Here is a 27789-nt window from a genome sequence, read left to right as displayed (position 1 = left end):
ACGCTATACCATAAAGCCCTACAGGAATCCCTTTTCCCTTTATAAACTTCAGATTTCCAATATCTAAGAGAACACATGCAGCTATGCTGCATCTTAAAGTTCTAGTTTTCACCATAGTCAACTATCTAGTAAATCTATTATGTACAAAATTTTAAGCTTTCCTGATCCCAATGAGAATGGATGAGTATATATTAAGTATGAGCAAATAATGCTCCCCAAAGACAACTAATAAAATGACTTGAAGACTGAAATACTGTTATTAAGACAGTTAACAGTAATTACTAATATACAAACACTGCTGTCAACAATAAAATTATTTCTGTACACTATTTAGCCTTCTGGCAACAAATAACTTGAATTACAGAAAATAGAAATTAAGAGGTAAGAAGTCTAAGACCCCTTATAAATATAAAACTGAATTTCAGAAAGTTTGACTGATTTGCCTAACAGGTAGGTAATAAGCAGCAGGAGGGGAAAAATCCAGTTAACTCCTAGACCAGGGTTCTTTCAACTGTCACACTCCCCACTTGACCTCTCACACATCCACCAGTTAATATAAATTAATCTTTAAGATTAGAATAACTAGCTATTTTGGAGCTTATTCCTTGCTTGTTTCTTACGGCAATTCCATCCAAAACAAGGTCACACACTATGTGAAACCCTCTAGAGACCTAATCAGGAATAAGGTGTGCTTATATCCTCTACCAAAGAAAACAGCAGGAGGCATAAGCATGGGAAACACAAAGAGGTCCTCCAACTTTAAGCCATCCTTCTTAAATCCCTCTTCTCCAGCCAACATGAAAATGTTACTAATGCCTATCTATTTGAAATCAAATCTAGAACTGTTTCAGATATTAATTTTAATTTCCTTGTAAGAATTTAACCATTCTTAATTACTGATTTCCTACATTTCTCTTTATTTGCCAACAATATTAGGTGTATGATTTCCTAAATTAACCAATCATTGCCCTTTTCAAGTCCATATGACAATATAAATGCTTAAGCTTTTATTTTTTTAAAGTCAAAGCTTTTGATTCCTATTACAATATCTACGTGGTAAGGGATCAGTACATAGCTACCTAGAATAACAGTTTTAGCTTCTGTTCCTAAGGGACAAATTTACCCAGTATGGGCTTCAACTGTGCTTAACATTACTTTTTGTGAATGTTTAACACATTATGAAAAACAAAATCACGTAAATCTTACACAAAGATTAAAAAAAAAAAAAAGCGGTTTCTTGGATAAGTGAATGTGATACTTTGAAACTTATGTAATTTTTACAAACTTGGCAAAAATTGTTTAGTAATTTTCAGGGCCTAGCACAAATAGTAACCACCATAATACCTGCTTAACAAAAAGGATATAGTTATGGATTTTTGCCAACTTTGGGATGGTCCGGAAAATTAATGCCAGAATATCCCGAAAATCAAACTTCACAAAATCTTAGGACGGTACATTAATAAACGCAATATTCATAATCTTTTCCCCAAGACCAGTTTGGGAATTTCCAGTTACCGCTAGTCCTTGCTGTAATTACTTTTAATATCTACTATTCCAACGGGGAGGTAAAGCCACTTGACTTAACCTGGCGACCAATTTCCTTACTAGTTCGGCTGATTAATATGACCTAGGCAATCAACGCTCATGCCTCGGTTTCTGTCTAAGAAAGATAGTAATACCTACCTCAAGCAAGTTCCACTAACTTATATATTTCAAGTGATTTGTAACCTGCAGATAAAAATCCAGCTTTAATTATTACTGTTAATATGTAAATCAGATTACAATTTTTTTAATAAAATTGAAAATATTTCGAGGTCCATCATTTGTTCAGAGAGGCGTAAACTAAAAAGTAATACAGTAAAATATTAAACCTATTGTTTTCATATTTATACCCTGCGGTACGCTCCAGAATTTGGACGCTTGCGGTACAAAAAATTTCTGCTTGATAACCCTTCCCCATCCCCCACTTAATTTTAAAATTTAACAGGAAGTATCGCACTACATTAACTTGAACTACATTCATGAGCATCTTTGATCATCCCTTTCACAATCTCAGAGTCCTCATGGTTACAGAAAATGAAAGGACAGCCGTTAACACAGGAGAGCGAAAAAGAAAAACAGCATTTTCCCTGACGATTGTGGCCTAGAGGACACTGGGTTAAAAATCTACGCAAGGGCTGAGGCCTAGAAAACTCTCCGCGTAAGATCTAACCCCCAAACCAGAGAATAAACGGGGGCCTGCTTACTCTACCGAGGGGAGGGTTCCCTCGTCCTCTCTCCCACTCCACCTCGCGCTCCCCAAAGAACCCAGCGCTTCCCCTGCTTCCGCTCCCTCCACTTACCGGGAGGGGGAAGGGAGAAGAGATTCGATTCTGAATCTCCTACCCCTGGGTTCTACGTGGAGAAGCCGATTCCTGCTCGAGGTCGGCAACGCGGTCGCAATCGCTCAGCCTTCGCCTCTTCACAAAATGGCCCCCGAGTCTCCTCTGCCGCCGAGGCGAAGGTCTAGGCCCGCCCCACTCCTGAGAATCCTCCTATTGGCTGCGAGTTTTCTCGCTGCCGCTTCTCATTAGGCAGTTCTACCGCTCTTCACAATTCTATCCAATCACAATCAGTAATGGGTTAGACTAATCTAGAGAATTTCCACATGCGTGGGGAAACTAGTTTGTAACTGGTTATATTTCCTGTCATTTATCTTCTGAGACATGCTTATTGGCCACTGTACCCTGACGAAGTTCTGGGTGGAAACTTGCCTTTGTAAAGCTCACCGCTTCACATCCGGGTATCCGAGATGTTTGATTGGCGGTCTCAGTATCCCATCCTTGCTCTTCAGAGCGCCTAGAAGGAGGCCCACCCGGATCTCGGAATTCCCGCGGCGCGGGGGGCGGGTAAAGATTGCCGGGTCTTGTTTGGTAGACTTCCGAAAGGTCTGCCCTAGCTCCCGGCCTATGTAAAAGGAAAAGCTGTAGCCTGCAGTGTGGACAAAAAAAAATTTTTTTTTCTTTGACTGGGGAGGGAGCACTAAAAGCTAGAATACAAACCAGCCCTGCAGTTTTTCCAACCCTAGAGCTCCTTTCTGGACATTTCTCAGCTTGTCAAGCCCACAACTCATATCTCACGCAAAACAACTTAGTCACCTCTCTACTGCAAAAGGTAAATAAAGTCTAAAATACTGGCCTGGAATACTACAGTATTCTTACTCTGGCCCTAAGTCATCTCACTTACTAATATCCTATATGCCAACCAAATTGGCTCAGCGGGCTAGCTCTCCCCCGCCCGAGCCCACAATCGGGTCCCTTAATTCTCCTAATCCTGAAAGATCCTGTCTCCCACCTACTGGCATCGTCTGTACTGCAGTCCCTCTGGTTATATTATAGCAGCCGAGCACGCAATGCAATAAGGGCCAACTGTGCTAGGAATAAAGGATATTTCTCTGCGTAGTTGGGGAAAGCAAGACGCAGAACACTTATCTAGAGAATGTGATACTCTATACATTTTAAGGAATATATGCATTTGTGAATACAGTTTTATGCATTAGTTTCGAATTAATTCTTAATTTCAGAGAGATTCACAAGGAAACTGTTACCTGTCAAATGGCAAAAATCAAGACAATTTAATAACGAGTTTAATGTCCTTTACTCAAAGGAAGACAATTCGTGGTTGGAAGAGTACGGTGACTCACAAGCAGTGGAGCACTCCCCCGGGGAGTTTGGGCAAGAATGAGCTTTATACAGCATTAAAAGCAGCAAGGCAATCAAGAGTTTGATTGCCTGCAGTTGTGTATCTGACCTTATTTAGAAAGATTAAGGAACAGGGAAATAAGTATACAACCTAAGAAGTGTGGCGTTTGAGAAGATTGACTGGGTGTACTGCGTTTCTGGTCAAGCTGACCTTTTACAGGAACGTGAAGTTTCAGTTTGCTAACGTGACACTCCCAGCAGGAGCAACTCCATCTTGGGCCTAGAAATTTATTTGGATGTATCTTTGGGGAGCGAACCTTTTACATTTTTCAATGGTATGCCTTTCTTTACAATTTGAACTTTTTGCCATATGCATGTATTGTTTTAAGCAAATCTAAAAAGCAAAAACAAAAAGCATGTAAGAAAAAAATGTTAATAGTGGTTCCCCCCTGGTGGGAGAAGTTGTGCTTTTTTTTTTTCCCCTTAAACTTCCCTGTGCTTTTCTATATTTTCCGAATTGTTAAGTTTGAACAAGTAATCAGAGAGGAAACATCTCCAAGTGCTTAAAGCCTCAGCTCAGTTGCCACATTGCAGCTTATTTCAAATGACCTCATTGCACTGTGGTTAATTTTACATTCATCTCTTCTCCTCTTGTGGATAGTATGTCTTTTGATTACAGAGTTTAATTCTTATTGCTCTCTGTATTCCCTTTGCCTACTACATGTCCTAGGACCTTAAACAGAGTGTCTGAAATTTGTGTTAAATTAATCATTAGCTTTTATTTATCAGGAGAAATTATTTTCCCTGGACAAACAGGTAGACTATCCTTTTTTTTATTAAATATTTTATACATTTTTTACTCAGAGGAAACCAGATAGTATGAGGCTTGATTGACGTGTTATTCGTGTGTTTCTTAGGTAAACAAAAATAAATACTAGCATGTTTTATTACTCATGGTTCTCACAGAATAAAAATATTTATAAAGTGTTAGTATTTAAATTCATTTTACCAGAAATCAATTTTACTGCATGATCTTTGACATGACCTACTTATTAACTGGGACTTCCCAGGTGGCTCAGTGGTAAAGAATCCACTTGCTAATATGGGAGATGCAGGTTTGATCTCTGAGTTGGGAAGATCCCCTGGAGGAAGAAATGGTAACCCACTGCATTATTCTTGCCTGGAAAATCTCATGGACAGAGAAGCCTGGCAGACTACAGTCCATGGGGTTGCAAAGAGTTGGACAAGACTAAGCATGCATGCACACATTTATTAAGTATCACTGTATTTGGTGCAAGGGAGTACTTAAGGGAGAGCATTTATGTTTCTACTGAGTTTTCCCCATTGCTAGATGGGGTGGATATGGAGGATCCAAGAATTAACATCCAAACCCTCCATCAAGTAGCTTGAATTTACCGAGGGTGAGAAAACAAGTGCAAAAATAGCATAATACAAGGCAGAATGCAAAGCACCATGTTGATCATAATCATTCACAACTATCTGGTTTTAAGACTCTTAACTGAGTGGCAGGTGAAATGGGGAGTAGGAAGTTTCCTTTATCTCTTCTACTTAAACACCTTTAAACTTGAGTTGGCTGCTTTTATTAAGTGACTCTGTATACATTGTAGAAAGCTATTAGCCAGACTTCAGTAGTGGAGGGGAAGTGGGAGAAGAGATAAGGAAATAGAAATAGTAACTCCTTCAGTTCAGTTCGGTCCGTCAGTCCTGTCCGACTCTTTGCATCCCCATGGACTGCAGCACTGCCAGGCTTCCCTATCCATCACCAACTCTCGGAGCTTACTCAAACTCACGTTCATCACGTCGGTGATGCCATCCAACCAACTCATCCTCTGTCATCCCCTTCTCCTCCTGCCTTCAATCTTTCCCAGCATCATAGTCTTTTCCAATGATTCAGTTCTTTGCATCAGGTGGCCAAAGTATTGGAATTTCAGCTTCAGCATCAGTCCTTCCAATCAATATTCAGGACTGATTTCCTTTAGGATAGACTGGTTTGATCTCCTTGCAGTCTAAGGGACTCTCAAGAGCAAAAATAGCATAGTACAAGGCAGAATGCAAAGCACCATGTTGTTCATAATCATTCACAACTATCTGGTTTTAAGGCTCTGAAACCTAGGTTTACAGAGTGGTGAGTGAAACACCTTACCTTGGGCTAAAGAGAAAAAACAAAACTATGCTGTTGTCTTTGATTCAAGAAGTAGTTTCTCTTTTAAGAAGGCTTTATGTGGCTTAGAGATATTACCAGAATAATGTGTCCCCTGCAACCTTTCTTCCTCCCAGTTCTAAGCCATTTGTCCAGAGGAAGAAAGGAAAAGCTGCAACAGCTTTGAAATGCCTGATTTGCTTTTTACCTGACATATTGGCTGAATATTTTCCTCAATATTTGTGATCCTACATACCCTCAGTGTACCTAGTTATCTACCTTATTCTATTCAACAAGTCAAATAGGACTTTACCAATACAGTTCTCATTGCCTCTTTTCCTCTTATCCTTTATTATCCAAGAGTGTTATCAAAAGCATCTTCCAGGGCTTCCCTGGTGGCTCAGTCAGTAAAGAATCCGCCTGCAGTGCAGGAGACCTGGGTCCAATCCCTGAGTCAAGAAGATCCCCTGGAAGAGGAAATGGCAACCCAGTCCAGTATTCTTGCCTAGGAAATCCCATGAACAGTGGAGCCTGACAGGCTACACAGTCCACGAGGCTGTGAGTCTGACACAACTTAGCGACTGAACAACAGCATCTAGTGTCCTACAAAGAAAATTGAGGGCTGATGCCCTAAAAAAAAAAGAAAAAAAAAAGCGACTTCTACTGGAGAGTGAGGAGGTAGTCTCTGATGGATCCAGACAAAGCACTTAATTAAAATTTCACAGAGCTTTCTAATACCCAACAGTACTTTATGCTTTTTTACACTGATTGGGAGACCTTTCTGACCATATTCTACCAGAAAAATGATATGGTAAAGATATTACACAGCACTTTCAAGACCCTTAAACTTTGAATGCATCCTGTTTTACTATATTGAGTCTGTCCCCCAAGCTGATCCTGCAAACTGCTCTCATGATAATCATTTGAAAGCATTCACTTTTATTGTGACTCCCATACTAAAATCCTATAATAGCGCTCTGTTCCAGTCCTACATTTTCATTGTTTCATTCACAGCTCTTTCCTGACTGGCCCCTCTTACTTATCAGTGTTATCCCTTCCACAGGGCCCTACATCTGGCAGCCCCTGCTGTCCTTCAACAGAGCATATATTCTCCAAAAAAGATGTTATACACTGCTAATAATATTATTGGTTTATTGGTCACTTTGATTGGATTATATATTCTTTTCAAGGTTTCTAGTGTTTTAGGGTGTTTTTCTATTTTTATTTTAAAGCTTTCCAAATGGAAATATCCTATTGTTTTTTTCTAATAATTTGTGATTATTATAAAAAATTAAAATACAGAAAGAGTGAAAGCATCTATGTGCTCTGTCCTCCAAGAACATTCATTCTTGACTATTTGGTATAGATTTTTACAGATTTTTTAAAGAGGTATATATGGATTTATTTTTACCTCAATATCTGTAATCAGAGAACTTTTTAATCTTTTCCTTAATAATCAAAATCTTGAGCTTAAAAATTTAAAAATAAGCAAAAAAATCTTTATCCATAAAGCTTGAAAAAATTAGATTAAAGCAACTCAGAATCATGACATCTAGTGGTTTTGAAGTCAAGTAGTATCTGATTTTAAGTATTACTGGCCACCATTATGTTAATAATAGGGAAAAAAACCATAACTTTTCTATAACTGTGTGTGAAGCACTTTTCACGTGGCAATTTTATTATCCTCAGTTTAAAGGTGAGGTAACTAAAGCACAGAGAAATTAAATCGTTTGCCTAAAGTGGCACAGCTAGTTTTTGATGGAGCTAAGATTCTGACTCCAGGAAGTCTGATTCTAGAGTGCATATAACCATTACATAGTTATTAATAATGTAAGATTTGCGACAGTGGAAATTTTACTTATTTATTGAACAAGTATTTATGAACAAATACATGCTATGTAATAAGCAATTGTGCCAAGTACTGTAACAGGTCACAAGGACATAGAAGTAAACAAAATAGATGTAGTTCCTGATGTTAGGAACAGAGTCAAGTATTAAATGAATAATTAGGCAATTGCTTATAATAAATTGCTGCTAAATATAAGTACATGATGCTGTGGAATCTATATAATATAGGCCCCAGCCCTTTCAAGGAAATGTTGTGAAAATAAATGACTTAAGAAGACTTCTTCTTATTTCCTCAGTTTCTTTTTTCCTGTTCCTACTAAATGTTTTTCTCCGTTTTTTTCCTTTGTCTTCTTTGCTTCTCTTCTAATTTTCATCCCAGCAATGACCTAAATCTGGTTTCTTGCAGGTTAAGCCTTCTCTAACACTCTTGCCATCTGTTCTCCTTCTGGCTCTGCAGCACAAGACTTTAGCCTCTGGTAGTTTTTCATTAAGCTAATCTTTGTACAGCTTACAATGTACTTTTCAGCTGACAAATCTTACATTTAACAATTAGTGCTTATTTTACCTATGATGGTAGAAACTGACCTTTTGAGAAAACATCTAAAGGTTATAAAAATACTATGTGAACTGGCCCAAATCCTTTCAAGTCTGAAATTTTATTTCACATAGTAATTGTTTCATATGGTTGACCATTATAAAATTTACCTAGGAACTCTTTAAACATAATTTTAGAGAACTTTCTTCATGTCTGAGGAACATTACCATAGACTGATTCTTTTTTTAATTTATTTATTGATGTATAGTTAATTTGTAATGTGTTGATTTCTGCTGTACAGCAAAGAGATTCAGTAATACATATATTTATACTCTTCTTCATATTCTTTCCCATTATGGTTTATGACAGGATATTGACTAAAGTTCCCTGTGTTATACAGTAGGTCCTTGTTTATCCATTCTATATATGATATGCTTGCATTTGCTGGTCCCAAAATCCCAGTTCATCCCTCCCTTATCCCTTCCACTTTGGCAACCACCAGTGTGTTCTCTATATCTATGAATCTGCTTCTGTTTCATAGATAAGTTCATCTATGTCATATTTTAGATTCCACATATAAGGGATATCATATGATATTTGTCTTTCTGTTTCTGACTTACTTCACTTAGTATGATAATTTCTAGATCCATCCATGTTGCTGCAACTGACATGATTTCATTCTTTTTTATGACTGAGTAATATTCCACTGTATATATGTACCATGTTTTTATCCATTCTCTGTCAGTGGACATTTAGGTTGTTTCCATGTCTTGGCTGTTTGAAATAGTACTGCTGTGAACATAGGGGTTCATGTTTCTTTTTGAATTATAGTTTGTCCAGATATAAGGCCAGGAGTGGGATTGCTGGATCATATGGCAACTCTTACTATAGAAAGAATCTTACCTTTTATCACTACCTATTCCACAACTCTACTCCCAGAACACTGCCTTCTTGTCATCCCAATTTACATTCAGATAGCTAAATCTTAGGGCTTCCCTCATAGCTCAGTCAGTCAACAATCTGCCTGCAATGCAGGAGACCTGGGTTTGATTCCTGGGTTGGGAAGATCCCCTGGAAAAGGAAATGGCAACCCACTCCAGTATTCTTGCCTGGAGGATCCCATGGACAGAGGAGCCTGGCAGGATACAGTCCATGGGGTCGCAAGAGTTGGACACATCTTAGCAACTAAACTGCCACCACCACCTAAATCCTAGAACATACTCCCTTGCTTACTTTCTCATTGTTCAAAGAACCTTGACTACCATTTTCTTCTGGGGAGTGATAAAAACACAATAGTACGGGTCAAAAAATGATATATTTGGGGAATTTGAAGAAATTCTGAATTAGGGGTAATATATCACAAAGAAAGGTGGTATGCATTTGAATTGGCAGATTTGAGCAATAAAAGAAAGATCATTAAAGTACTTTCCCTTTACCTGAGTACTGAAAGCAAAAGAAAGTATTGTTAACTTTGTGTAAGGTTTCTAATATCTAAATCAAGTATCAGTTTTCAATGTTAAATTTAAAATATATAAAATTGGGGAATGAAAATGTCCTGAAACTGATTTATGGTGATGGTTGCATTAGTCAGTGAAGTTACTTTAAAAAAAATCACTGTTTTACACCTGAAATGGCTATGTGTACAAGGAAAAAAGGATATAACACTAAAAACTCAGTCCTTTAGTCACACTAACTACATTTCAAATGCCTCATAACCACATGTGGCTAGTAGCTACCATTTTGAACACCATAGGTCTAATAGTATATAAAACTTTTCCATGTTGTTGCAAATGACATTATTTAATTCTTTTCTCATTTTCAATCTGTTTCAAAATACTTACAACAGACATATAACAACCAAAATAGAAAACATGGAAAAAATCTAATATCCTTAATGCATCAGGGACTTGTAAAAGAAACATATAATGATAACAAATATTTTAAAAGTTCAAGGCAACTAGCAAGTAAAGAAATGTATTTTAAAAGGATAGTGAATTAGTATTTTTGACTATGAAATAGATTTTTTTAAAAAAAGATACTCCTACTGTTAACATGAGAAGAAATGGATACTGCTGACAGAAGTATGAACTAGTATAGCTTTTCTGAAAGTTGGTTGGACAATTTGGATATGTGGACTGAGGAGCCTGATGGGTTACAGTCCAGGGTTCGAAAAGAGTCAGACATGACTGAGCAGTTAACACTTTCACATTCATCCAAGGCCTTAAAAATAGGCATTCAATTTGACTCAGCAATTCTACTTTTAGTAATTCATCTTATAAAAATAAATATGGATGGAAGCAAGGATTTATCTATGAGGATTTTTAATGCAATATGGTTATAATGGCAAAAAAACAAAAAAACAATCTAAATGCCCATCAATGGAGAATTGATTAAATTGATTATTATACATTTATAGAATATTGAACAGTCATTTCTAATTATACAATAGAATATTTAATAATATTTTTAAATGTTCATTGTACATTATAATTAGTTATTAAAAAATGAAAACTTTAAAAAATAAACGACTCATAGAAACAACAAAGTAGAATGGTGGTTGCCAAGGGCTGGAGGGAGGGGAAAATGGGGAGTTGTTTAATGGGCACAGAGTTTCAGTTTTGAAAGATGAAAAGGTTCTGGAGATTGATTGTATAACAATGTGAATATACTGTTAAAAACAAGACAACAGGCCCAAAATGGAGTTGCTTATCCTAAGCCCCATGTCATCAAACCAAGACTTGACTTACAGTTTTGTAAGTCCAAAATGGAATCTTAAACTAGCCAATCAGGAATTGCCTAATTCATACCCCTTAGGTAGCCTGCCTGATAGACCCATCCCCTAAAGGATGCAATAACTAAGCACTCTTCTGTCTAGTATAACTTCCTTGTTTCCATTGCCTTATGCCTATAAAAGTCTTTCATTTTGTACAGCTCCTTGGAGCTCCTTTTGGTCTGCTAGATAGAATTCTGCCTAATTTGTGATTGTTGAAGAAAACCAACAAGAGGTTTAAAATTTACTCAAGTTGAATTTTGTGTTTTAACAATACTTAACACTATTGAACTATACACTTAAAAATTATTAAGACAGTAAATTTTGTTATGAGTATTTTACTAAATTTTTAAGAATAAATTTAAAAAGAAAATAAATGATTCTATTTTTATTTTAATTATTATCTACACCTTTATACATGCATAAATCAAAATTATAATAGTAGCTATCTCTGGGTGTTAGGATTACCAATACATTTAATTTTCTTCTTTTTCTTTTTCTGTTTGTGTCTACCATGAACATGTGTTACTTTTATAATCAGAATAGTATTATTATATCTCCAACTTCTTGATGAGTTAAATTTCTTTAACATGAAACAAAGCCTTATAGTCTACATTTAGAAGTATATGAAGCCTGGGGCTTCCCTGGTGGCATAGTGGATAAGGATCTGCCTGCCAACGCAGGGGACACAGTTTCGATCCCTGATCCAGGAAGATTCCACACGCCGTGGAGCATCTAAGCCTGTGTACCACAACTACTGAGCCCGAACTCTAGAGCCTGTGCTCCACGAGTGGCTGCAATGAAACGCCCTCGCAGCACAACAAAGAGTAGCCCCCACTTGCCGCAACTAGAGAAAGCCCCCGCGACAAAGACCCAGTGCAGCCAAAAATAAATAAATAATTAAAATGACTGTTTCAAAAAAGCATATTAAGCCTAGTGAAAAAATATCAAATAATATAAATTCATTCTGAAATGTAATGAGGATGTCAGGGGAAAAACAAGAGGTAACTTGTTGTCTGAAAGGAGCAGGAGGAAACGTTTACAAAATCAGAGATTCAGAAAAAGAGCAAAATCACCAAACACAAACTTGGCCTACTTCATAATTTTGCCCAGAACTAATTCTGGTTAGATAAGCCAAAAAAGGAGAGAAGATCCATGATCCCTGAGAAATTGCTTGGGCAAGAAGTAATCTTGGGTGCCAAAAAAGCCAGTTTTTATAATTCTGACATTTAGACTTGGGGAAAATATTAAATTGGATTTTCTTGTTTTCACTGGGACACTTACTGTGTTCTGAGTAATCTTTATAAATCCTAATTGTCTCTCTTAGTTTATTCATAGGACATAGGGAAGTCACACAGGGTCCATTAAACATATGCTCACCCTCCGGAGAATCTCTTTTCAACGTATATACTGAGTGTGCATAAGAAAGAGAATTTGGGGACTTTCCTGGTGGTTCAGTGGCTAAGACTCCAAGCTCCTAATGCAGGCAGCCCATGTTCCATCCCTGGTCAGGGAACTAGATCCCACCTACCACAACGAAACAGTCTCCATGCTGCAGTAAAGATCAGAGATCTCGCAGGCAGCAACTAAGACCCTGTGCGGCCAAATAAAATAAATAAATATTTTTTATAAAAGAGAATTTCATATAACAGTTGAAACTAGATTTCACTTAATATATAGTATGAATGCAGTGATCAGCATGCAGAATTTTTAAGAACATCTAATTTTCAAATATCAAGTTCACTGTTGCATAATTACATCCCAGTATTTGGTTTGAAAACTATGGTCACAATGATGAAATATATACATTATTTTACTTGAGAGGGTCCTGGCACACATGGATTGAGTAGGCATATTGATCTCACCAATGGAGCAGAATTTGTTACCTTCAAAGAGATCTCAGGGTCCAGAAAATCTCCCACTGTTGTTGCCCTTCAGGAAGTGATTCAAAGATCCTTCTCCCGACACCAACACATTTCTGTTAATCTCAGATCAAATAAATACTTTTTCAGCTTCAGCTTTAGTTGAGAAATTGGTATGTTAAAGAATGTTTTAACTGCTCTTTCTCCAACCACAACAGAAACAGAAAAAATGTAGGACCTTCAAGCTCTGATCTGCAAAGAGTTAACATCTTAAGAGCTAAACAGAACTGTATTAACTCCTTTCTTAACAAGCCAGGAAGACAAGAGGATTCTGCAGGACTGGAGGACACCAAAACAGTTAGAGAAAAGAATAAGAAAGAGCTCTCTAGAGGAAGCAAGAACTGTAAGTTTGTATCGAATATATGTTTATAGTCTTCCATTTCTTTCCCTGGAGTTTTTGAGAGGAGTGAAAAAGGTTTATTCATTTTGTCTTGTGCCAATCTCCCAAGCATCCAGACACAATGTCACTGGGCTTCCCTTGTGGTTCAGATGGTAAAGAATCTGCCTGCAGCATGGGTCAGGAAGGTCCCCTGGAGAAGGGGATGGCTACTCACTCCAGTATTCTTACCTGGAGAATTCTGTATTGTGCCAGTCTCCTAGGCATCCAGATACAATATCACTAGGTCATCTTTAATCCTGTCACCTTCTTCACTCTATCCCACATCCAACTAGTTGGCAAGTATTTAGATTCTCCTTCCTCAGTGTCTTTGTAATCTATCCCAGTCTTCCATCTCCCTGCCGCCATCCTTCCTAGTTCAAGGTCACTTTCCTGAACCACAGCAATATCCTAATGCTCCTCTCTGCCAGTCTCTTTAGTGCACTTATTCCAGATGAATCTTCCTAAAGCCTTTCCACAGTCCTAACTCTATTGCTCTTGTGCTCAAAATGTGTAATTTTCACCCATTCTCTGCAGAATGAATATAACTCCTCTAGTTTATATGTAAGGTCTTCCAACATATGCTTCCTTTCACTTGAATTCTCACACCTCTGTTTCTCAAAGTTGTCTGCCTACCTGCTTCTGTCGAAGACCACCCTGCTCTTTGCCCATCCCTGACTCTATACAAACTCTCCTCTATCTGTATAAACCATTCTAGCTCCACCTGCAAAATCCCTCCAGACCCCAACAATCCTCCCTCTGTAAAGCTTTATCTGATCCTTCAGGTAAACGTGAATTTCAGTCTTCCTCTATACTCTCATTTTGCTTTGCTCTTCTCAGATTGACTTTTTCTTTTTTTTTTCAGATTGACTTTTTATATTTCACCTTACAGCTAAGGATGTGCTTTTCTCATTTCACCTCTCCTCATTAATTATTCACTTCCTAAGAGCAAGGACTTTATTTTTCTTTCTTTTTTGTGGGAAACTACATTATTTTTTATTATTATAATTGACACTGTATAGCATAATGATTTGAATTACATATATTGTGAAATGATTACCACAGTTTAGTAAACACCCATCAATTTATATAGACACAAAATTAAAGAAATATAAATACATTTTTCCTTGTGATGAGAACTCTTAAAATTTACTCTCTTAACAACTTTAATATATAACATACAGCAGTGTTAATTATATTTATCAAGTATATTACATCCCTGGCACTTACTTATTTTAGACATGTAACTGGAAGTTTGTATCTTTTGACTATCTTCATCCAATTCCCATTCTGCTCACCCCCACCTCTGGTAACCACAAATCTGAGGGCTGTATTTTTTTCTCCATGTAGCAACTGCACCAAATGGACATTCAGTAACATTTGCCAAATTAAGTTCAATCCAAATTCTAGGCGTTCCTGTCATCTTTTCAGAGCATTCACACAACTGACACTGAAATTACAGAGCCTACACTTTCTCCAAAGCTTCTCTTTATCTCTGCTCCAAGTTTCTTTTTCAATGCTTACATCTCCTTTCTGTCCTCTTAAATAAGATCAGCTCCTCCTGAGTTCCCTCACTCACTGTTAAATTATTTTCTCTAAGAGTCCATTCACAACTTGTCCCTTTCTTCCCCCAGATTTTCAGTTCGAAGGAGCCCAACTTTAGTGCCCCATTTCAGGGACTTGTCTGTTTATCAGACCTGTTCAAGTTAACTTCTTATGCAATGGGAAGACCTGAATTCCCAATCTATATTAAATTTAAAATAGTTAAAACACTACTTCTATATTTTAACACATAGGTCCACTTAATCCATGAATTTTTAGAGGATGGAAGTATTTTTACAACATCATTTCCTATGCTTTACTAAAATGCTACTGACAATCCTTTGAGCAGATTTCTCACCTGATTTTTACAGTTTTCTTCTTTTTTCTCTCTTCTGCTCAAGTAAGTGGCACCATTATGGCTCTCACTTCACTGTGTTCTTAGAGATGAGAGAGAATTAATGCAAAACTTTGTAAAATTATTAAAAGCAACTCTAAAAAGGAAAACAATTTCTATCACAACCCAATAAAATAGTGATACATTAGTTGAAAAATTATGATGTATCTGCAGATACCAGGCACTCTGTTAGGAACAAAGATATCCTCAAAAGAGCTGATAGGCTAGTAAAGAGACATGTGATGTTCAAATACCATAGAGAACTGATTTATACTAACCAACATATAAGAACATTACATATATATATATCATAATATAAATCATTAACTTACACCAATAAATACAATTAGAATTATCAATTGGCCAGAAACTAGTTCAGCAAAAACAACAAAAACAGCTAGCATTTAGCTACTATGGAGCCTATACTAAGTGCCAAGCATTATGCACACTTTTTATAAGCATTATTTCAGTTTACCTTAATCATAATCATATGAGATGAGTATTTTATCCCTATTTTATAGGTAAGGAAAATAAACAGAGTAGTTAAGTAACTTGTCCATGGTCACACAGCAAAAGAAAGGTGTGAATCATGTCTTTCTTATTCCTAGGCTTTCGACCACAGTCACTGTTTACAGTTCATTTTCTTCAACTTTAATCAGGGGTGAGTATAAAATCAGATTAAGCAGAGTTGGCTGTATAATTTTGATTTTTATGTCATCACACTGGCTTTATTCAGCAATCACTATGAATGAGTTATTCTTTGCCCTCACTCACCTACCCTTGCCCCAGGGTACTACAATTCTGAATATCACTGCACAAATTTATTTTTGTCTTTCATTCCATTGAGTGCAAAACAAGTGATAAAGTCTTCTTTATATCTACTCTCCACTCTTTTTCTTCTGAGCCATTAGATCTGGTCACTTCATTGGATTTGGATGTCCCTTCACAGTCTCTCCTGAGTTTTCTTTTCTGGCATTCTGATAACCTCCATTTCATTCTTAGAACTTCTTTGACCACTTTTAGTGGTGCTTTTCAGTGGCTCCACTGTACTATACAGCTTTGGTGGTGTATTTTGGAGTGGTCATAAACCAGGACAATCTTCTCTGAGTCTAAATAATGTTAAAGAACCACAAAATCTCTTTCTCTACTACAGCTTCATTTTTGTAAATGGCTTTAGGTGAGAGGACAGGTCTCTGATACAGTCAGCCCTCCTTTCCTTTTATCTTACTTTTCTACAATAGACTGGTTGAGAAAATGGGGTAATATAGCAGACATAAAAAAAGCTTTAAGTGTGAGGATTGACTTTAAAACAAAATGGTTTCCTTGGTTGCTTCCATTTTGTCCTTATCCTAGGACTATTGTCTAACGTGAAACTTTGGGTAATTGTCAGCTTCCTTAATATAGAAATCTGTACAGATCCATTTAGAATTATGTCATTTGAAACATTCTCCACTTATTGTGGTTTAAAAAATGAAACATCACAGAACAGAATATGAATGATTCAATTCAAGTTAAATTGTCTGGAAAATAAATCAACAAAATGTTAATGTTTTCTCCCAGTAATAGAATTTCTCCATCATACTTTCTACCTTCTTCTTTGTATTTCTCTGCTTGTTCAAAATAAGCTTATGAACAAGCTTCTTCAGTTGACAAGTCAAGCTAGTTTCAGCAAAAAGGGGAATTTGTTTTAAGGACAATACTCTCATGCAGAACCTAAGGGCAGGAACAGAGACAAGCGCTGGGGAAGACTAAAATCAGGGACAGGAAACTTTCAGTACCTTTTAACTCGACCACTCAGTGTTGGTCTCTCTCTTGACTTCTTTATTCATTCACCTATTCACTTACTCAATATATATTTATTAGGTGCCTACTACATTCTAAGGACTTCCCAGGTGGTGCTAGTGGTAAAGAACTCACTGTCAATGCAGGAGACAAAAGAGACGCCGGTTCAATCCCTGGGTCAGCAAAAGGACATGGCAGCCCACTCCAGTATTCTTGCCTAGACAGAGGAGCCTACAGTCTAAGAGTTGTTCAAGTAAGAGGTAAATAAGAGAAACCAATTTTCTGCTTTCGAAGCCCTTATGTTTTAGTAAGAGGAGGCAATAAATAAGTGTAAATAAATGAGGTAGTTTCTGGGTATGGTAAGTGTTACTAGTGAAATAAACAGGGCAACATGATAGAGGAAGTAATCACTTTAGTTGCAAAGTCAGAGAAGGTCCTCTTGGCAGATGAGAAGATATTGAGAGACTGAAGGATAAAAAGGAACTAGCCATGTGAAGAGTAAGGGAAAGATCATTCCAGCCAAATACAAACGTTCTGAGGCAAATACTAGATGTATATATAATATTTCAAGCCAGGAGATTGGATATTACAATCAGAAAAAGAGGTTTGAAGTGACTCTGCAGATGGAATTTCCACAGTTATTTAGGCTACATATCAGAATATGGCCATCCCAGAAATCCCAAGTTTACCTAATAGTTCTAGTCATCCACAGAGGCTAAATTTAAGTCTTTTAGTCCCATTTCCAACTGCCTGGAGGAAAAAATATGATTGGCCCAGCTTAGGTCAGTTGTCTACCCCTGGTCTAATGAGCAATGACTGTAGGAACTGGATCATAGACTAGAAACTGATTACTGATGTGTTGGTCCCTATCACCAATACATCCTATAATGGAGTAGTGAGGGGTTCAGAGGCTCGTTTCCTTGAGAAAGAGGATGGTCATTGGCTTCCAGGCTGAGCAGACACTTTAAAAATGATCCAAAATGATATGGATCAATTCTTTAATTGGAAAAATTGACTTCATTCTTAATAAATAACATCATTATTACTGAATGCTTGGTTTTATCCTTTAGTGTAGAGTGATTCACATCACTACAGAAAAGACTATGCCATGTCTTATACCATCATGAAAGTGTTGAGAAATTTCTGCTACCGCTTAAGTCTAGCCTGCAGAAGACATCCCCAGATTGCAAGTAATTGACTGGAGGTTTCCTTTACTTCAGTGTTCTGTGGTATCTCTCACAGCTTGGGAGATGATATGACATCTTATCTTCTGGAGGACCATACAGCAAAGGACCTGATAGAGACATAGACTCGATACCTCTGATGATACCAGCCTCGAAAGGTAAACTCGGTGTCTGAGGATGGGTGCCTTTTAGAATGAAAACAACCCTCAGTCTATTATTGTGGGGCATCTTGCTAGTCTTCACAGTGACTGATTTGCTCTCAGCCCTTTTCCTCAATCTTCTCAATGTTTTCTTCATGTGTTCTTATAATAAAAATTCTATTGTGTGGGTTTAGGAGCACCGCAAACACAAGCCAAGAACAAATGAGCGAGTCTCATTCATCTATGCATGTGATCAGCCCTTCACTCTCACTAAGCAGAGGTAGGCATTTTAAAAGGAAAGAGAGAGAGTGGGCGGGCAGGCACGTGATGATCTTGGAGGGAGACAGGGATATCCCAGAGAAGGAAGGAAATACCCCTTGCCACCACCCTCAGGAAGATACAGTTGGAATTAGGCTTTTGTAAAGCTTTCCCAGATCCTTTCATCATTCTACAGTTTTATGCTATTTGTGGAAAGGTTTCTTTCTCAAGTAGTAGTTTTTAATAAAACTACAGTACTTTGTGTATTTCTTTTAACTGTATATTTCTACTGATCCGATCTCACTGTTTTATGTTGCTTTCCAAAGATGTATGTTGCATAATACAGTGGATCTGAATTTACTATTGCGTGTAAAACACATTTGATGGAATAGAAATACTGGTTTTTCATTATGGTTAAAAATCAAACCAGCTGTGGATTTCAGAACACAGTGTATTCTAGATCATCTAAGATCCATGCTTATTTTTAATGCACAAAAATTAGGTATGAACTCTTGAGCTGGAACCCGCAGCTAACTAGAGTGTATATTGTTCAGTATTTCTTTGGGAACATTTCACTGATGTACTTGTCATATGGAAATTTCTGGACTTTAGTAAAAAACAGTGCAAAACTTAAAAAAATAAATAAATAAAAGGAAAGAGAGAGCACAGCCCCACTACCACTTCTTCCCCACTCACCTGAAGATATTTTTGTAACTTTGTTCACACACTCCCACTCCTCAGTCCTATTCATCGCTACTGTTAATTCTCTTTTCACCTGATTTCACTTCTGTAAGTTTTATTTCAAAGATAGGGAATTTTATGCACTGCTCATGGGTGTATAAATGGTGTGATCATTTTGGAATAAAAGCTTGGCATTATCTAGTAAAACAATATGCAGCTTTACTTCTGGGTATAAAATGGCAGAGGTTTTTGCATATGTGTAGTAGGAGACATAGATCATAATATTTATAGCAGTGTTGTTCAAGAGAGTAAAGAATGGAAACAGCATAAATGTCCATCGATCAGAAAAATGAATATACATTGATACATAGTCCTACATTGAAATAATAAATTTGCTTTCTCTATAATAAATAAATAATTTTAATTTTCCTTACAAAATTATAAAGAAATACAAGGCAGTTATTAATACAACATTCAAGATAGTGGTCACTTCTGGAGGAAGAAGGGAATAGTATGGGTGAAGAACTTACAGAGGGCACTGGTAATCTTTTGTTTCTTAACCTGGTATGTACGTTATGTGCACATTATTATTATTTAAACTGTCCATATGTGTTTTATTTCACAATTTATATGTGTGAGATAGATATAACATATATAATAATATATGTATAATAAATGTTGTATATTATACATAATAGTTTTATTGGGATATAAATTACATACTATAAAGTTCACTCTTTTAAAATGTACAGTTCCTTACTTTTTACTATATTCACAGTTTTGCATTCATCTCCACTACCTAATTTTAGAACATATAATTACCCCCCCAAAAAAAAACCCTTTTGCAGACATTCCCCATTTCCTCACTCCTTGCTCCTGATAATCACTAATCTGCTTTAAGTCTCTATACATTTGCCTATTCTCGACATTTGCTATAAATGTTATCATACAATATATGATTTTTTGTGTCTAGCTTCTTTCACTTAGCAAAATGTTTTCAAAGTTCATTCAAATTGTAGCATTTATCAATGCTTCATTCCTTTTTTATTACTTTTATCTTTTGTTTATACATTCATCAGTTGATGGACATTTGAGTTGTTTTCACTTTCTGGCTTTTATAAATAATGCTGGTATGAACATTCATGTACTGGTTTTATACAAACATACGTTTTCATTTCTCTTAGGTATATACCCAAAAGTGGGATTGCTGGGTCATATGGTAACTCTTTGTTATTTCAAGGAACTGCCAGATTATTTCTGACAGCAGTTGCACATTTTTACATCCCTACTAACAATGTATGAGAGTTCCAAATTCTTCATATCATCATATATAATACTGCATGGTCCAAGATCACAACAGTTTACTTCCATATTTTCTTCTAAGAATTTTGCAGTTTCAGCTCTTTCACTTAGGTCTGTGATCCATTTTTAAGTTAATGTTTAATATGTGGTGTGTGGTAAGGATGCAGCTTCATTCTTTGTGTGTGTATGTAGATTACCTTGGGTAGTATGGTCACTTTAATAATATTAATTCTTTCAATTCATGAACACAATATATGTTTCTGTTTGTGTTGTCTTCAGTTTCTTTTATCAGTGTCTGATACTTTTCCAAGTACTGTCTTTTACTGTCTTTGTCATGTCCTTAGACATGTTTATTCCTAGATATTTCATTCCTCTGACATAATGGTAAATAGGATTGTTTTCTTAATTTCTCTAATAGTTTATGGTTAGTGTATAGAAATTCAATAAATATCTGTATATTAATTTCATATCCTACAACTTTACTGAATTCATTGATAAGCTATAGTAGTTTTCCAGTGTTTTTAGGATTTTCTATGTAGAGTGTTAAGTCATCTGCAAACAGTAACAATTTTACTTCTTTCCCAATTTGGGTTCCCTTTATTTCTTTTTCTTCTCTGATTGCCATGGCTAGAACTTCCAAAACTATGTTGAATGAAAGTGGCAAGAGTGGACATCTTTGTTTTGTTCCTGATCTTAGAGAAAATGTTCTCAGCTTTTTACTGTTGAGTATGATGTTAGCTGTAGGTTTGTCATGTATGACCATTACATGCAGGACCCTTGGGTTGGGAATCCTAATGTGGGTCTCGGACCTCTTACTCCTTTGTGAGAACCTCTACAGTGCATTTATCCTCCAATTTGTGGATTCCCCACCTAAAGGTATGAGACTTGACAATACCTTGCCGTTCCTGCTTTGTCTCTTTGGTTGTAGGAGATCTTTTGTTGTTCTGCAGATAGTTGTGATTTTGGTGTGACTGTAATAGGAGGTGAGCTCAGGCCCTTTCTACTCAGTCATCTTGGCCAATCTCTGGGAGATATCTTTAAATGTCATCATTTTGGAGAAGAATTGAGACTTCAGAACTGGAACACAAATTCAGCAAAATTTAAAAGTGTAGTAGAGTTGATGTTGACTCCCCGAGGACTGGATTAGTATATACTTCCTGCTTAGCTTTCCATTGGTCCCGAAGATGAAAATATGCAGAACTTCCAAACCATCAGGTTCAGAAGCAGGTGCCTGCAGGTTTGAAGAGAGGAGAAAGCTAGATCATACTATTTCAGTGAGAAATCTACTATGTTCCTGTTGTCCTTTAACAGCACATAGTTGGAGATTTTGTGCTTCTTAAAGCTTTAATTGTTGCACGGATAAAGCACATGAAACACGAACTGGCTGAGACGGTTGTCAAAGTTGGAAAAGTCATAGAACTAGTGACAGAAAACCCCTGTGTGGGAAATAATTCCCTAGAGAATTCAGTCAGTTTGGAGATCATCCATACAACCAAAAATCTAAAATAACTCAGTATTTCTTTAGCACAGTAAAGAGAGTATGGAAGAAGGTGCCAAAGTAAAGGTTTTACACTTTTGATTTGTGGGAGAAGAAACTTTCCTACGTGTCATTACAAACAGGGTCCAGTTTCCCTTCTGTTCTTTACGTAGCTAAACAGCTAAAAGTAAATCAAATAAAGTGTTTGCTATAAATGCAAATTTTCATGAAAGTTTCTGGTCATGTTACAGATTTTCCTCCTAGTGACCATACTTTCCTGTTAAGTGTCCCTAGCAATCAGCTGCATCATTTTTAACTTCATTAGTTTGGAAGTTGTATTTTTTTTTTTCATTCCAAGCAATTTTGAATTTACCTTAGAAACTTTGCTTTGGAAGAAAAAAAAGTATGATAACATACAAATAAAACCACGTTAATGGAATATTTTTATAGCATATATTTTAAAATTAATTTTTAAAAGGTTAATTTTAGGCACTTCCCTGGCAGTGCAGTGATTAAGACTTTGCCTTCCAATGCTGGGGGTGCAGTTTTAACCCCTGGTCAGGGAGCTAAGTTTGCACATGACTCACAACTGAAAAACCGAAACGTAAAACAGAAATAATTTCAGTAAAGACTTCAAAAAAATGGTCCACATCAAAAAAAAATAAATGCAACATATTACAAATTAATTTTAATATTTTTTCTATATGACCAATTCCAAAAGAAAATAATAAAAGTATTTATGGTACAGTTAAGCTGTACAACTAAAAATGTTGACATTATAATGTCAACCACTTCCCTGGTGGTACAGTGCTGGAGTCCAGCTCCAGCAGGTCCAGGGGTTCCCTCAGGATGGACGGCGTCGGCGATACGAATGAGAAGACACAGCGAGTCTTAGCGTTTCCAAGTGTCTTCCACTTTATTGGTTTTTTTTTTTAATTTAATTTTATTATTTTTTTTTCACTTTACTGTTTTTTAAGACAGCTTTTATATTTTTAGTGGTATATAGAAACAAATGTAAAGTATAGAGTCATACCAATTCAGCTTAAGGGACATACCAACTTAGTTTAATGGGTATATCTTAATGGGCCTATCAAGTTAGCTCAATGGGCCAGCAGCTTTGACCCTCATTGAAGCCGTTTGCATGTCTTTAGTTACAGAAAGCCTCATTTTGTTTACATCATCTTCTGGCCTGGTGGCCTGCTAACACCTTGTGACTCTCCATTGATAAGGGTTGATCAGTGAGAACACTTTTGTATCGAGCACATCAGGAAAGAATTTATCAACAGGAAGTTTTAAGGTAAAACCTGTTTTTGGTAATTTACTCTATGCCTTGAGCTTAACAGAAAAGAATGTGGTTCCATAAAGTCATAGAACAGCAAGCTGAAGTTCAGCTCTAAGTAAGAATCATCAGTTAAATCAACAATTGTCTTATTATTTGTATTAAAGCTAAACTTCTATTTATATAAATCTCTAACTATTATGCTTTCATTATATAGGCTAAATACGTTAAGAGTAAAAACATAGTGAGTAAACATAGATTAAGTAACAGTTTCACAAAGCAATATTTTTTGTATTTCCTAACAAGCCTTTTTTCCTGCGAAGGGTTTTGTGCCCATAGGGGCTTTCTGTGCGGAGGCTCTCAATGCTGTTTTATTACTAGGGAGCAGTTATGCACATTAGCTCCAAAGGCACAGGTACATTTATCAAACAAACTAATATGCTAGCAAAAGGAATTTAGATTAAAATACTCTATATCATAGATAATCTTATAGGGTGCCACTGTTTGGGGACTCTGTCAATTAAGGTTTCATATTGATCTATTTCGGAGAAGGCAATGGCACCCCACTCCAGTACTCTTGCCTGGAAAATCCCATGGACGGAGGAGCCTGGTAGGCTACAGTCCATGGGGTCGCTAAGAGTCGGACAGGACTGAGCGACTTCACTTTCACTTTTCCCTTTCATGCACTGGAGAAAGAAATGGCAACCCACTCCAGTATTCTTGCCTGGAGAATCCTAGGGATGGCGGAGCCTGGTGAGCTGCCGTCTATGGGGTCGCACAGAGTCGGACACGACTGAAGCGACTTAGCATAGCATTGATCTATTTAGGAAGAGATCAGGAGAGGCCTTTTACCTAAGTCACAGAAAATAAGAAGAGGTTTACTATAGCAAGCATCAGAAAGAGAGATATCATCTTTAAGGTAAGCGCTGAGGCAGCCTTCCGAGAATCCCTGAGGCCTGAGTTGCTCTGCTCGTCAGTCCTTCTCCTCGTGACTCTGTCATGGGTGGGATCTCATGAGCTGGCTCCCTGCAGTACAGTGGATAAGAATCCGCCTGCCAATGCAGGGGACACAGGTTCAATCCCTAACACAGGTCCCGGAAGATTCCACATGCGACTGAACCCATGTACCACAACCACTGAAGCCCTCGCGCCCTAGGGCCTGACACTGAAACTACTGGGCCTGCGTACTGCAACTCCTGAAGCCTGTGTGCCTAGAGCCTGTGCTCCACAACAAGAGAAGCCATCGCAATGAGAAGCCCGTGTACCACAATGAAGAGTAGCTCACTGCAACTAGAGAAAGCCTGCACACAGCAATGAAGACCCAGTGCAACCAAAAATAAATATATACATAAATAAACTCACTATAAAATTTAAAAGAAAAAGTAAAATAATAGAACACAATATAATATAAAAAATATTATTGGCTTGTACACTACCAGGGCTACTGGGGTCAGAAGTCTCTGCCATTGCAAACAGGTATGAATCAGTGGGTCACTCAGCTGGCAGAAACCAGTGTGATTCAACAGTGCCATGGATAAAGACATAGCCCATGTAGCTGAGAGACTTGTTTCATTCAAGTGTATTGAGGACAGTGGGAACTGATTTGTCACTGAGAAGAAAGATGCAAATATGGGAAGATACAACACCAGAATAAACCATGTGATTTTGGATTTTATATGAAGGTATCAGAGTGCCCTCATGGTTTCTAGCATATAGAAATAGATATAGGTGTGTATGTGTGACTGTGCACATGAGTGTGTATATATGCATACACTTCCTGACTCTGTCAGCTTAGAGGACATAGCCATAAGAACACAAAATACCCAAATTTTAGTTTTTAAATACCTTCTCTGGTAACAGGTACAAGAGGGTCAGGTAGGGAAAGCACAAGGTGAGCCTAGAATATCTTATTGTGCCAGAAAATAAGAAAGTTCTCAAAAAATCATGGAGATATATTTTTTTAAAATCTTTATTGAATTTGTTACAATATTGTTTCTGTTTTATGGTTTTGGTTTTTTGGCCACAAGGCATGTGGGATCTTAGCTCCCCGACCAGGGATCGAACCATGCACTCCCTGCATTGGAAGGCAAAGTCTTAACCACTGGACCACCAGGGGAGTCCCCATGGAGATATTTTTAAAGGACATCAGAATCAGCTAGAAGGGCTCACCCTGGCCAAATCAGGAAAAATTTGAGCATTAAAAGGAATGATATTGATGGATTATAACCCATTGAATAAAACAAATCCATAAGATCACACAGATATAAATAAACAGATGAATTAATAAACACACTGAAGGAACATCTTTTATAGTAGAATGCAACTAACAAATGTAGAAAGAATAATGGAATTAAAAACTCACCATTTGGTGACCATGATAGTGGTAATTCAGGCAGGAATCATTAAACAATGCTAAAGCTAGTTGGTGAAAATTTTATAATGTCATATAACATTATGTCCTAATATACAGTGTCAAATTATTTCCCCAGAAAATAATTATTAATTAATGGGTTTTAACAAGACTTCTCAATTAACTTTATGGTGACTCAGTGGTAAAGAATCCCCGTGCCAGTGCAGGAGACACGGGTTTGATCCCTGGGTCAGAAGATTCCCTGGAGAAGGGAATGGCAACCCACTCCGGTATTATGTGCCTCCTGATACAATGCACTGAGAAAAGGATAGCTTCAGTTCTGTGGGGTTTCTGTCCCAAATGAATAATCTGAACCCACTGTGAAGAAACATCAGTCAAACCCTAACTGAGGGGCATTCTACAAAGGAAATGGCCTTTACTCTGTACTCTTAAAAATGTCAAAGTCATGAAAGACAAGAAAAGACTAAAGAACTGTTCTAGAGTGAAGGAGACTAAAGAGACATGGCAATCAAGTGAAACACATGATCCTGAATTTTTGAAATTTGAATGGTCTATGGGTTAGATGGTAAAATAACATTAGGGCTAATTTCCTGATTTTGATGGATATACTGTATCCATCAAATATACCATGATTCTTTAGAAGTAAATGGACATCATGTCTGTAATTTACTTTTAAGTGGTTCCAAAAAGTAATATGTAGAAAATACATGTAATATTAAATATTATGTAACATATATATGTAGAAAGAGAGAGAAAGAATAGGATAAGACAAATGAAGTAAAATTAACAATTATGAGCTTAAATTTTAAGCTCTGGGTTTTTCTACAAGATCAGAACTGATTCTAAACTAGTGAACACTAACACACTCATTATAGTGTACTGCAGTTTCCTCTGCTTAGATCAAGCAGAGGCTCTATTCCAAGGAAGCAGATTTGGGGACAATTTCTCCATACCACAAAAACAAATGGTGACTCCTGGTACTCAAGAAAGGTTTCTATCTTTTTCCTTATGGGGGCTCTGAAGACAGTTATGGGTACAACCCTTGTCTAAGTCCAAATTATCTAATTATTATGAGAAGGAAAAATAAAAGAGTGGATTAAAAATAAAAATTAAGTAGACTAAAAGCTCTACTTGCTACTTTTAGAAAGAGAATATACTTTCCAGATAGGAGGTTGAATCACATGTTGGAATGAAATGTAATGATTTTCCAAATACAAGAGTGACGTAGAATGATTAAGTGGTCCATTAGCGTACATTTCATATACTTCATGAATTTCCTCTTAAACACATGACTCAAAATAGATTCAAGCCCTCTGGACAAGATGCAGCCAGAGATATGATGAGTTAAAAACATTACATATAAGAATAATCTCTATTTACTCTCTCCTGGGACTTTAGGTAAGAATACAAAAACTCAACCACCCTTGAGCAGGATGACTCGGGATGAATTGGAGGACAGTTTGTATCGTCTTCGTGAAGAGCACATGTTGGTGAAGGAGCTTTTTTGGAAGCAACAAGATGAGATCAAAAGGTACCCAGAGTTCTTACGTCTTTAAAAGCTGTGTCTACATCAGACCTTCACCGTAATAAACAAAAAAGAATGCATCTTCCTGAGATGTCTACACCAGAAAACAGTTCAAATGGCAAAGATGGTTAACTCCAAAAATTATTTTCGAAGCAATATTGCTTTATTTTGTTTTCTTGCCAAATGCATCAATAGTCTGTGGCCATTAGTCCATAAAGCATCATCAGAGCTATTCCAACCCAGAGAGCACGAGACTGGACAGGCTTCTGCCCTGGTCACAAAAGAGAGAATGGGGACAGGGGAATGGACAAAATCTCAAAGGACTAAAGACTACAGGGGCAAGTAAGAAAATGGGTTTTTATTTATAAAACAAAACCCAAAATTGCATCTATCATTTCCTATATGCAGGCATGTAATATGTGCTTTATATGTGTTAACTCATTTAATATAATGAAAGAAGCATTATTAAGAAGGAAAGGGAGCACAAAGAGGTTAAATAACTTGCCCCAGGTCATAGCTAATGAATAGCAGAGCTGAAAGCTCTTAACTCCAAAATATACCC

General features: G+C 37.0%; 2 protein-coding genes across 41 annotated transcripts in view; one reads left to right on the top strand and one right to left on the bottom strand.

The window, feature by feature from the left end:
• HNRNPC (heterogeneous nuclear ribonucleoprotein C) overlaps window positions 1-2488 on the bottom strand; it is a 44779-nt gene extending 42291 nt beyond the window's left edge. For 23 of the 40 annotated variants that reach the window (XM_081506820.1, XM_081506812.1, XM_081506823.1 and 20 more), the window contains exon 1: window positions 2343-2488. The gene's annotated coding sequence lies outside the window, so the exon portion shown is untranslated. Of the gene's footprint in view, window positions 1-1683; window positions 1729-2342 lie in introns of all 40 variants that reach the window. The other 17 variants (XM_081506810.1, XM_081506822.1, XM_081506844.1 and 14 more) reach the window with 1 other exon arrangement.
• Window positions 1-27789, top strand: part of RPGRIP1 (RPGR interacting protein 1) — a 179037-nt gene that overhangs the window by 101892 nt on the left and 49356 nt on the right. The window contains exons 5-8 of the mRNA XM_081506750.1: window positions 13075-13259; window positions 17092-17270; window positions 18231-18352; window positions 27101-27233. Coding sequence (XP_081362876.1) covers window positions 18334-18352; window positions 27101-27233 — 152 coding nt within the window. The 5' untranslated portion in view covers window positions 13075-13259; window positions 17092-17270; window positions 18231-18333. The remainder of the gene's footprint in view (window positions 1-13074; window positions 13260-17091; window positions 17271-18230; window positions 18353-27100; window positions 27234-27789) is intronic.

Source organism: Giraffa tippelskirchi, chromosome 7 (assembly GCF_054371585.1).
Source record: "Giraffa tippelskirchi isolate mGirTip1 chromosome 7, T2T-mGirTip1v1.2.pri, whole genome shotgun sequence".
Classification (NCBI taxonomy): Eukaryota; Metazoa; Chordata; class Mammalia; order Artiodactyla; family Giraffidae; genus Giraffa; species Giraffa tippelskirchi.
This window is presented reverse-complemented; position numbering and strand designations above follow the sequence as displayed.